This window comes from Genypterus blacodes, unplaced genomic scaffold, assembly GCF_046128005.1.
Source record: "Genypterus blacodes isolate CSIRO-AG114 ecotype Tasmania unplaced genomic scaffold, CSIRO-AGI_Gbla_v1 ptg000111l_1, whole genome shotgun sequence".
NCBI classification, from domain to species: domain Eukaryota; kingdom Metazoa; phylum Chordata; class Actinopteri; order Ophidiiformes; family Ophidiidae; genus Genypterus; species Genypterus blacodes.
In genome coordinates this window covers 3,672,845-3,685,591 of record NW_027466915.1, presented here as the reverse complement: position 1 = coordinate 3,685,591, position 12,747 = coordinate 3,672,845, and the positions used below count along the sequence as shown (strand labels likewise).

General features: G+C 42.2%; 1 protein-coding gene across 1 annotated transcript in view; it reads left to right on the top strand.

Moving 5' to 3' along the window:
• igsf9bb (immunoglobulin superfamily, member 9Bb) overlaps positions 1-12,747 on the top strand; it is a 72,232-nt gene that overhangs the window by 56,270 nt on the left and 3,215 nt on the right. The window contains exons 15-19 of the mRNA XM_076161372.1: positions 1,428-1,512; positions 3,884-4,048; positions 4,586-4,631; positions 6,948-7,034; positions 8,369-9,994. Of these exons, the coding sequence (XP_076017487.1) occupies positions 1,428-1,512; positions 3,884-4,048; positions 4,586-4,631; positions 6,948-7,034; positions 8,369-9,994 (2,009 nt within the window). The remainder of the gene's footprint in view (positions 1-1,427; positions 1,513-3,883; positions 4,049-4,585; positions 4,632-6,947; positions 7,035-8,368; positions 9,995-12,747) is intronic.

The following is a 12,747-nucleotide window of genomic DNA, read 5'->3' as shown; positions in this document are numbered from 1 at the left end:
ATTTAACGGGTTTGTCTTTTAAGTGGCTGTCGGTTGTCTCCAAGTGGCGCTGCAGCTTTGAGGGCTTCATAGATTCGTTTGACAGCACAGTAGATCAAATGACACGCATTGGTAATAAATGAAAGATAACATCTTCTGCCTCTATTCATACGTTCACTTCAATATGTTGGATTCATGTTATTGTGTATTTAAAGCAGTGGTCTGCAACCTTTTTTGCCTCTGAGAGCTACTTTGACAAAATAAAAGTGTCGGAGAGCTACTAATGTTTTACATTATTAGTAACATTTGTCCACATGGCTGATTCTCGACCCAAAACCAGCTGAAAACAGCTCTCGGTCGGGAGCCGGCTCTCATCGTTCACCTAAAAGAGCCAGCTCTTCTAGCCGGTTCTTTGCGCTCACAGCACACTGCTGCGGCTCACCGGTTGAAAAACACTGGTCTAATGAATGGAGTGAGCGTTTTCACTTTGCTAAAAAATGTACAAAATGAAACCAAGGGCAAATGCTACAAAAGTAAAAGCAACAATATTCAATTTGGGCTGACAAAGGAAATAATGGATGAGGTTGAGCTGACATTTCCATTATGTGGCATTTTGTCTATCAAGTCTATTATTTTGATACACACAGAGGGTGTGTTATTATACCAGCTGCATCCTTTCAGAGGAATGTTGTATACTGTTGTTCCTTTTAGTAGTATCAAAGCTTGTTGCCGCTCTATAGCAGTAACTTAATGTTGTAATTACTACATGACAAAATTATGCTTTTTATCATTGGCATAATCATAAGACATATCCCTCTTGCAAACGTGGAAAGAAGATGGTGGAAAGAATCCCTTCACCAAACTTTATAAGGGTAGTTGTGTTTACCACATATATTTTCCCAATAGTAATCACTCACACGGATACACACTCTGCTGCTGACTATTTTTCAAAATACAATTGTATTACATTGGATGTCCTATAATACTTAAGCCAAATGCCAAACATCAATGACTGAGATGCACTAATGAATGTAAGAGATACAAATGGACTGTACTCTTGTTTAGTCTATTTGTGCTCTTTTCTTCTCCAGAGCGCTTTACATTGACCTCACATTCACCCATTCATACACTGATGGCAGGGACATACCATGCAAAGTGCCAAACTGCACATCAGGAGCAGTTAGGGGCTAGGGGTTCAGTCTTGCTCATCATGGTGTTAACAGGCTCTATAGGAGGAGCCAGGAATTGAACCAGGAAGCTTCCAATCCTTAGGCGACTGCTCTGCCATCCCGAGGATTGCAAACTGAATCCTCTGATAATACAGCTTTCCACAAGCTGATTGAGGCATGCTAACTGTTCACGGACAGAAAAGATATATTTATGTATGTATATGAACTGTGTATGTGTCAACCCTCTAATCATTGATCTTTCTATTCTTTTGACCCTAGGAGGCGTGGTATGAGTTCCGTGTTATGGCCGTCATGGATGACATGATCAGCGAGCCAAGTAACATAGTAGGAGTGTCTAGCACAGGTATGGTACAGTATTATCACCGTCATCATCATATTCATTGCCCAAAAGCACAAAAATCTTCATCGTCCAAAAGCACCTTCATGTTACATATTAAGGGGTTTGTTTTTGATACTTCTGGGATTCCAACTGACAGCCTCTGGCAGTAAGCTGCATCTGTAACCGGAGGCCATCTTCACATTTCTAGTTGAGGATGGGCTGTAAATGTATTGCACACACAGCAACTTCAACTTTCCATTTTGCTCATTCAGCACTATTACATTTTAGCTCGCTTTACATTCCTCGGTACACTCTTTTGTAGCATCCTGTGAAGTACGCCATCATTTCCCAGCCTTTCTCATGGTTTTCATCGGGCTTGTTTGTGCCAAGCAAATGTTTTCTTTTTTGTTGGATCGCCAAATGTGTTTTATGAATCTGAAACTAAACCATTTAAAATGCTATGTTGCCTCCCAGCAGAGGTCAGTGAATGTTCATCATTTTGTAAGAGCAGCTGTTGGTAACATTTATTGAGGAGGAGATATTTCTCACTCTGAAGCACTCTGCTGCCTCCCATTGGCCTGAATCAAAACTGTGCAATGTGCTGGTTGAGGTCCCTTCCTTCTCTGTACATATACATAGATTGGCTTGCTCAGAACATGACACAACCTTCTTCTCTATACTGAGACAACATACAGAAGTCAGTCTTATTTCTTATTTCGGATAAGATGCTAACATGCCACATTTTAATCGTTATCTTATCTTATCTTAAATCTTAGAGCACTATACTTGGAGAGTGTGTGTGTGTGTGTGTGTGTGTGTTATAGTGCCCGCTAAAGCTAGACAAAGTTTTAGATGATGTATTGGGAGGTAAATAATTACTAATTAACTAAATTTTGCTCAAATTGCATTCTCCCAAAAATGGGGATACAACATTAGATTAGATTAGATTCAACTTTATTGTCATTGCCAAGTACAAGCAATGAAATGCAGAGATATAAATATACTCTTTCTACACACTCAACAGTCGATTGACAATCATAGATGCCTTTTTTCTATCACCAGGTTCACTGACTTTGAAAGGATGAAACTGAGAATAAAACAGAACATAAGAAATTACACAGACTGTAAATACTGGGGATATATTGCAAATATGGTAGAGAGGTCTGCCTTTTTCTCATAACAGTTGAAAATTTACCACAAACACTGATAGGCGCAGTTTTGTTCTTTGCATGTGTACTAAATGCTTGAATTGTCTTCCTTGTCTGTTTCCTTAGTATGCCCTTTCAAAATAAGAACAAGCCAGAATCATGAGCAGTTTTACTGTAACAGGATAAAGACAAGTGTTACCAAAAGTCAGCAGCGTCCATGCACTTCTATTTAGGTGGTAAAGGGCTCTCTGATCCATGGTGTAGATTTTACAGGGGTTTTCAGTGCAGTGAATGGTGCAGTACTTTGAAGCAATCGTGTTGGCGACAACCGGTCTTCATTAGCACACAAAGTGACTTTGCTTGGACAGACTTCACTGTCTGCAGCACAGATAACAAAGGAGAGATCTCTTGAGTATAGCATGCATTTCCTTTCTTACTCCTCTTGGCAGGTGGCTATGCTTTTATGTTGAGCTGACAAGCTCAGATGGGAAACTGCTGGTGGTGATAATTGCCCAACAGCCATGACTCGTTGGCTTTTATCCACTGCGTGGCCATATGCATGGGCAAAGTGGTTGTAGGAGACCTGGCTGATTATTCTCTGATCCATGGTGACAGGAACCACCTGGTGATGTGTTTGATGTCCTTAGTCTTTGCCATCCACTGAAAAGGGGAGCATGACCGGTCACCACAGTGAAGTTCCAATTGAGGAGGTAGTACTTCAGCTCTACAGCAGCGTGCTTCCATTCAGTTTGGGATGACTCACAGTCTCAAAAAGTATGGCAAGAGAGGAATTTTCCAACATGACAATGAACCAAATTACTGCAAAAATCACACCTGAGATTTTAAAGAAGAAAAAAGTCAAGCCAACTACCAGGCTTCGTCACTGCATCGACAAATTACCAAGAGGTATTCATGTATTAACAACTCCAGAAATGTTGCTTCGTACGCATCCAAAATGGACTGATGCACAGTGGAAATGTGTAAAGTTGTGTGACGAGTCAACCGTTGGTATTTTTGGAAATAACTGACGTGTTCTTAGGACCAGAGTGTAACAAGTGAAAGAGTACGGGTTCTAGTCTGTCCTGCCTACAGCCCAGGCCTCTCCTATAGAAAATGTGTTGCGCATTATGAAGCGCAAGACCTTACATTGTTGAGCAGCTGAAGTCTTATATCCATCAACAATGGGGGAAAAAACTTAATCTGACTACTTCAACATTTCCTTTCCCTTCTATCCCTTCCTCTCCCAGACTTCTTCCCTCCTCCAGAGATGGTGGAAGAAGGTGGACTGGCGCGGCCAGTGGTGGCTGGCATTGTGGCCACCATCTGTTTCCTGGCAGCGGCTGTCCTCTTTAGTACAATGGCTGCTTGCTTCGTCAACAAGCAGCGCAGACGCAAGCTTAAGAGAAAGAGAGGTGAGAGAAAAAACTCTCCCTAGCTAATGTCTAATGCTAATTTACTGTCATTACTGGCACCACTTGTCTTCCACCTTTGCCTTCATACAGTCACACAAGATGACATGACAAAGCCAAGACTTGTGTTGTTGTGGTATATTGGTCACCTAACATGTACTTCCAGTTATAGAAAATTTTAAACTAAGGTCCTTTTATCCACTACTGAAATAGAGAAAACAATGCTTACTTCTTTTTAAAATGAAACAAGGACACAAAGCCACTCCACACCTTGTCTCTGCAACATTTCACTGATAACCAGATAGGGATGACTGCCCCAAACTACATTTCTGACCTCCAGATCACAGCCTAGAGTCCTCTTGGGCAGTCATCCCTATCTGGATGGCAGTCATGGGCAGGAGCCTTCTCCTGCCCATGGCTGGGCCTTTGCCATCGAGACTCTGAAACACTTTGTCAGTGGAATTCAGACTTTGCTCATCTATGGAAACTTTTGAATTGTTCTAGTTACAATGGCAATTCTGTTCTTCTCCCATCTTGCAGACCCCCCACTTTCCATAACCCACTGCAGAAAAAGCTTGGGAACTCCGTAAGTAACTCCCTACTGGACACATGTGACACACATGCCAACACAATTTCACTGGTACTTCTTCTAAGAGTAGGACCCTAACGCTTTCCCTAACCGCACAGCAATATCACATAATCTGATATATACATCCATAATCAACACTTCAGCCTCATCTCTGCTAGTCAGTGGTAAAAACCTTTGTATCATCCAAGCTGAATTTGTTTCAGAAAACCAATACAAACATTCTTTCTTGATGCCAAGATATATATCCACACACACACACACACACACACACACACACACACACACACACACACACACACACACACACACACAGTGATATTGCCCAGATCTTTGGTTCCAGCCAGTAGTGGAGCCATGAATTATGCTAATATGAAACTCAGACTGATGTTTGCCATGCTGAAAACAATTGATGATCTCCAGTGTATTTTAGTGAGCGTTGTCTGTTACTACAGTCAAAAGCGGTTGCATAGCAATGCAGTAAAGCACGCAGGCAGTGTGCCAGAAAGTGAAAAAAAAGTGAAAGGTTTTTCTGGATCCCTTTGTTCTGCCAAGGACAGCAGTAGGCAGTCACATTTAAAACAAGTACAGAATACACGGCAGATGTCAAGCAACTAGCTCCAGCAGCAAACAGGTCCTCAAGCTAACAGAAGCATCCATTGTTTGGCTGAATAACGTATTTTAATCTGTTCTATGAAGTGTCAGCAAAATGCAAAAATTCTGATAAAATTACAAATTTGCCAGACTGAGTTTGAAGACAAATTTAAACTGACTTGGTTGGTTGTTTGCCAACTGATGGTAAGATCATGAGCTACAGTGTTTTTCTGTACTGTAGGCAGTGAAAAAATTGTGCTGAGGTTTGTTAGGGTCATTAAACATAAATGCACTGTATGCTTTCTGTGACTCTTCGGTCCATTGAAAGTTGTTCAGCAATTGCATCCGTGTCTTTTTTAATGAGGTCGAGGTGAATACCTGCACACATGAATGACGTTAAATTAGTGTGATTGTAACAATTCAGGTTTTTGAACACATATTGAAACTTTGATAGATACATGTTTAGATCTTTTTTTAGATTTTAAATGTATAAATTAAACAAATTACAGCAAGGCACACACCAACGGGTTTCTTGTGACTTGCACATTTAGCCGCTAAATGAGAAGTATTCTGTACAGTATATCTACAGAATAAGCTGCTGGCGTGGTGTCATAGCCGACTGTCATAAATGTCTATTTTGCCAGCTGTATGATGGACTATGTGAAATTCAGAGTTACAACCATGAAGCAGAGAGATTGACATGCTATTTATGTTAACTGACTGACTCACACTCAAGCAAGGGTTTCTGGAGAACCGTATTGAGTGAATTCGCTTTTGAGAAGTCAAATGGAAAACCCAACAGTCTATCATATATTATCTAATGCAAATGATGATTAGGCTTGGGAGTTGTTCTGTTATCCAGGAAGTATTGCTGAGTTCTCTGATGCTGTGGGCTCCTTTACATTAGAATTATTCCTGGATTTCATACCATTTCCAGGCCTCCAATGGCAAAGAAGAATAAAAATAGTATGCATAAATATGAAATAGTATTCATCATTGTGGATTTCTTTAAGCTTTTCATTCAAAATAGGTATTTTGTAGTAGTCCAAAATATGACTGGTTGCAAAAAAATACTGTTGTTGATTTTTTCCCTCAGTTTTCTTTTGCCAATTAGACAGTTGAAATGTGTTTTTTCAAGCCTAAAACACTGCCCACCTTGCCACCAATGCCATTTCTTTTGCCAATAATCCTTCATGGTGGACATATAGATTTTTGGCTGGAAAATTCCAAGTGTAGATAATATTCAGAATTAGAATACATGCAAAGAAGTTGTACAAATGATGTCTGGCTGTTTTATCATATCCAAGCCACACTTAAAGGTTACTAGTAAGCACAAGGGGGGTCATACATGTTATTGGACATGCTTGTGAGTTGGATGCCTGCAGAGCTGCAAATATTGTCAAATATACTAAAATTTGGAAATCTGCTCCTCATGGCATTGAATTAAGTGAGATCCGTCTCAAAGTGCAATGGTCACATTTTTACTTGTTTCTTTCTTCTCCGCAGCCCCTTTCTCTCTCTTCTTGCTCTAAAATAGCCTCATAATTTCTTCACTGGACCTTCTTACTCTTAAGATCTTTCTTCTTGCTTCCCATCCCTCTTAACATTCTTACTATTTCTCTCATTTTCTGTGGCTTATTCGACATACCACATGCACACAGACTCCTTCTTATACCAAAAGGTCTCGCTGCTTCTTATTGTCTGATCTCCCCACTTCCACAGGAGATCACTTAGCCCCATTCCAAGCATTGAGGCTTACTGGGAGGGGCTAGACGCAAGCAGGTACAGGCCCCAACCACCCAGTTCTCAGTGAGTGTGCCAACCATTGTTCCTTGTCCTTGCACACTGTACAACCCTTTGCACTTTGGTTCAGTCCCAGCCCCTCAGCCTCCTGTCCAGGCCACATGCTTCGGGCCAAATCTCCAAAACAGAAACTGCTCAGAAACAGAAAAGGCTCTGTCTCAGTCACAAGTCATGGCTCTTCCAACAGGGTGATGACCATGAGAGCGAAACAAACTACGAGTTTAGAAGTCTACAGGAAGAGCTTGCAGAGATCGGGTTTCTTTAAAGGTCCTATAAAATGTTAGGATAGGGGTCTCACACACATGGGGGAGGTTTTGCTCAAATAGACAGAATGACTGATTATAAGATTGAAGACACCTGTAAAACTAATTAAAGTTAGTTAAAGTATCACCACAATCCAGTTAGACATTATCACTTTTAATGTTTTTTTTTGTCCAAGCCATCTTTTGTTTTAAAATGGATTTTTTTGAAAATTGCTTTTGACAGTTTTAACTTATTTCACAGAAAATTGTAGATTTTTTTTTGGTTGTTTTTATTATAAAGGGAATCAACACTGCACACCTGCACACACTGCTTTATTGGCAGGTCCCTGATTCTTCGGATACATTTGTTGAATCTCCTAGGGTGGGACCATGTACACCTTTTTGATTCTTTCAAGCATGCAGGTTTATGACTTCAGCAAGTTCCTGACAAAGTTAATGACAAAGGGCAATCACACTTGATATCACAGTGTTACATTAATTGCTCATATCACACTGATTTGTGTTGGAAGATTAGTAAAGCAATTATGGTGTTTCCCAGAAAGCTGCTCAATGGCAGTGATTTGTAAACGGTATATACATATATTTCACTGGCAGTTGCCCATGACACCCCATGGAAAACAGGGTATGTAGAAGTCTTCTTGAGCCGACTCAGGACTGGCCATTTACCAAGCGATTGTGACAAAACAAATCCTGGTTTGCATTTCCTCTTTCTTCAAAACTTACTTGCATCAAAATCTTGAGTCTTCAAGATCACTCTCACTCCAATCTCTGTGGATATTGCCACTTTTTTTTTAAATGTCGGTTGGATCAATGTCTCTTTAGTTTTGCAGTCAGTCATAACATATGATCAATTCACATTTTCTTCCACCCACTTGAGGTTGGAGTCATTAATTTGTATAATTTTCCCTGTCCCCATATCAAAACAATGCTCCTCAAGTCAGTTGTACCCATGTCTCCCTCCCCTCGTCTTTCTACCCTTGTCGACAAAATGTGGAGTGTGTTTTGAGTTTTACTGATGCTGGGCTGACAAGTTATTGGACTTTGGATGGTGTGTTTCAGCTGTGTTCTTGTCTGTAGGTCATCTTCAGGAAAGGTGAGCCCAGAAAGCATGCGTTCAAAGGCAACACCATCAGAATCATCCGAAGATGGTCTTGACCGACATGGGAAGAAGCCACCCCCGAGCCCAGCGAAGAAGGAGGAATTATCTTTATATAAAAAGACCAAAAGAGCAATAACAAGCAAGAAGTACAGCATCTCCAAGCATGAAGCTGAAGCAACAACACCAATTGAACTCATCAGCCGAGGCCCAGATGGGCGCTTTGTCATTGATCCCACCGACATAGAAATGTCTGTTAAGCCAAGACGAATTGAGGGCTTCCCCTTTGTAGAGGAGTCAGATCTCTATCCTGAATTCCGACAGTCAGACGAAGAGAATGATGATCCCAGGCCTTTACCACCAGTTATGGCCACCCTTCGCCCTCACCAGATTTCCCCCATCTCCAGTCAGGACTCCTACCTGCAACCTCCAGCCTACAGCCCTCGCTTCCAGAGGCCCTTTGAAGGTATGACCATCATGGAGAGCAGTCGGCTCAAGGCCACAGGGCAAATCCGAGGCTCTCTCCACCACAGGGCTTTCTATGGCTATCTTGGTCATCCTGGGGATCATGATCCCCCACCCCCCTTTTATATGCCTGAAACCAGCCCCCTCAGTTCTGTCATGTCCTCCCCTCCATACCTTGCTGAAGGTCCTTTTGGTCACCCAGTGATTCCTGAAGAAATGCGGGAGGGTGACATCCAACAATATGCTGTCTCTGGCCTCCCCCTCCCTCTGACACTGACCACTTCCTCTCGTTCCCCGGAGATTTGGCAGGGACTGGATTTCACATTTGCAAGTTTAGAGGGGCCACAATTCATTTTCCCACCACATCATCCTTTGCATCTCCGCCATGACTCCCCCTACCCTCCTCCACCACATGTTCTTCCCCTTAGTGCTTTCCAGCCCTCCCTGCCGATGCCCACCTACCCAGCTGTTCTGCCTCTGGCAGTCCCTAGAAGCAAGTCTCCAAGCAGAGCCAGGTCTCATGCCTCCCCAGCCAAGCATTTCGCTATGCAAGAGGCACATTTAAGGCAGCTAAGACCCACAAGCCATGGTATGGGTGTGCCGGTTTTGCCTTACGCCGATCCAATGGCCCAAATTGTCCCTAGCACATTCAGTAGCTTGGACACACGGTGGTTTGACACCACTCTTCGATTCAGTCCGAGGCAGGCTCGTAGGATGGATTCGGGCATGCATCAAGTGGTCCTCCAGCCCTCTCGACTCTCACCTCTTACCCAAAGCCCCTTCAGTTCTCATGAGGGATCCCCTGAGATTGTAGTTCGTCCCAGGCCACGTCCTAGCATTATCCCGCCTCCGAGGCCTCCGGAAATGTCTGAGATTACCCTCCTCCCTCCTTCCGCAGCCAGCTTCTCAAGAAGATCTTCTCCCTCCTCCTCACCTGCCCTAGGCCAGGGTAGCAGGAGGAGGGCAAGTCCCAGCTATCGCTCTCACATGGCCTTTGCCACCTCTGCAACCAGCTACCCAGCTTCCCAGTCCCCATCACCCCCCATGGAAAGCAACATTTTTGGGCAGATGCCATCTCAGAGGAGGACTGCGGAGGGGATCCTTCCATCTGAGCCCTCTCCACCCCAGTTGTCAGCTTCAGGGTAGGTCATTAGGCTTCCATAGAGGGAAACCATTCAATTCATCTGCCGCAATCCATAATGCTTTGGTGTGTCAAGTTGCTCTAACATTACTGAAGTGCTCTCCAATATCCATCTTTGAAACTTTAACCTTTGTGGTGAATTGGTTGTGTAGTTTATTTTGTGTTTTTTGTTCGTTAACATTAACTGTGTGGTTGAATTTAATGGTTTCATTTAAAAAAAAAACTTTTGTTGGGATGATACATTTGTTGAGCTCTGGAGGTTTTCTATTCAGTTCAATTCAGTTATTGCTGCTTTTCATGTCAAACATCTAATTAAAGGTATTCATCCATAAATCTGTGAAGCATTGTTCCAAAAGGGTTGTCTCAAAACAATTGTTCGAATTTGTTCCTTGCCGAATTGACAAGAAAATGCATTTGCTTCACAGATTACATTTCAGACCTTTCGGGGCTACAATCTATCTTAAATGAAAAAAACTAATTCTACTGCAGTGTGTAATTTGCTAGACAAGCCCCTAAACGCCTGGGAATCAGCAAGACCACCACAGGATCCCTGTTTTTCCATCTGTATCATGCTTTACCCTGCTTTCACCTGACAGGAGGAATCCCATAATATCCATCCAACTGATTCCCCGAACAAAATAAACAACCATTGTTATGTCTAGCTCCAGGCCCTTGAAGATGCCTTTATCATGCAGAGGGATGCTTTAAGAAGAGTTCATCTCGGCAGGCCCTGCGGCCCATCCTCAGCCTTAGTAAATTAACTGCATGACCAATTCTACCCCTACTCCCTAAGCAACCAGAACTTTCCTACCTTACTTCCCTTCCCTTTCCCTCAACATCCTCTCCCTTACCAATTGCCCTTAGGACACCCTGAGGACTGACTACCAGGGGAAGGTTGTTGGGCAAAGTGTGTCACAGGGCCTGTCAGCTTCTCATGTACTGCAATGTCATCATTATGAATTAGGGGCAGTATGGTGGTTCTTGATGGCTCCTGGAGTCTTACCTGCTTTGTTTTTGATTGATCTCAGCTATCTGGGCAGCGTTGTTGTGACCAGGTCCTCTACACCACAATAGGTAAGGGTTGGATCCATGTCTGAAAGGGGGGGGTTAGCAGGTGGGACTTTTTTGATCACCTCGTCCTTTAAAGGGGAATACAAGACTTTGAGTCTTTGATCTGTTCCTTCCTTCAGTCAACGCTATAGTTAATTTCAGTTCTTTGTTTTTTTCCTTTTTCCTCAATGTAGCTATGCGTTTTGAGTTCTGCAGTCTTCAGTACAGTATGCATTCTGACTGGTATGCATACGCCATCTGTTAGCTGATTGGGTTAGAGGTCAACAACATGACTTCTGCTTGAGTGGTTTGTTGCAGATAACACAGCCACAGAAAAGCACTTAAGTTAAAATAAAGTTAAATTTGTTTTAATTTGTTTTTTGTTAAACATAATAAGTGCAGAAACTGTCAAGCATAAAACATTTCAGACAAGTGCTGTGTATTTGGCACAAGCAGGGCAAGGTATGTGTGCAGAATCAAAAATTAAGATGCACTAACTAACTAAACTTCTTAATGAGAATCAGAAAAGGTAATACTCTGTAGGTTGACACTTTTTGGTATATTGTGATTATGAAAAAACAGAGCATTTAAGACTACAATATATAGCGCAAGTTTGCACTTTGTAAAGCATTCTTCTCAAGTCACAGTCCGCCATCGTAATTTTACAGATGGTTACGTTATACGACTTTAATTGAAAGTATTTTGTAACCCTAATATTTGTAAAAATTGGCATCATGAAGTTACCTCAGGCTTTGTGTCCACAAATAACCTTCCTTCACTGCTTTTATTTTTTTCTCAGTCAGCTTAGCAGACCTGCATGTTCCCGTCAGTGCTGCAACATGTTGTTAGCTCTCAGTGGTAGTTTCAATAACTTCATAGAATATAATAATAACATAGAAATACTTTTAGCACAAGAACTCTAAAATGTGAGCTGATTTTGAACAGCTTGCTATCATTATCAGGAGACATCACAATTGTTTTAGCCCTATTAACAAAAAGTATGAAATCTGGTGGACAAATGGTCTTAATTCTCTGAATAAAGCATCTGTATAGTGCATGACTCAAACCTTCTATTCTGAGTGCCCAATTGCACTCGTAGGTTTGGACTGCAGAACAGTTGTCAGTACCATGTGAAACGAGTGCCCTACCAAAACAGCGTACACACTTCTGTCTATGTTAAAGAACAAAGATTTTGCCACAGGCATGCAGGGGGAGGGCATGAAGGGGTGCTGTGAACTCCCTTATGTTTGAGTGAACTGCCCTTTAAAGTGCTTTTGAATGTATTCCCCTTTAAAGTTGTGTTCCATGTGCAAACTGCCATGCATGCCATCGCTAAATATTGCTCTTCCGTTTAAAAAAAACCCAAACAATTATATGGATAAACTCTTGTTACATTTGTTGTCCTAGTGCTTCGCTTTTCTTTGGCTTATTTTTCATTATGTGACTGTTCCCGAGTAGTCATTTTCCCCTCCCGCCATCTCTCCCCCTGTCAGCATGGTGAAGCCCATTGTAGACAGTATCCATGTCTATGAATACATATTGATGATGCTTTGTTGCTCAGCTGTGATTCTCCCCCTCTACTAATGACCTTCGGTTTCTCTCTGCAGCCACGTTGGAAAGATGGCCCCTGTGCAATGCTAATTGTTTTCTGTGCCTTGAGAAAACCAAGTGTGTGTTTTTGTGGCAGACATTTTTGCCATGCCC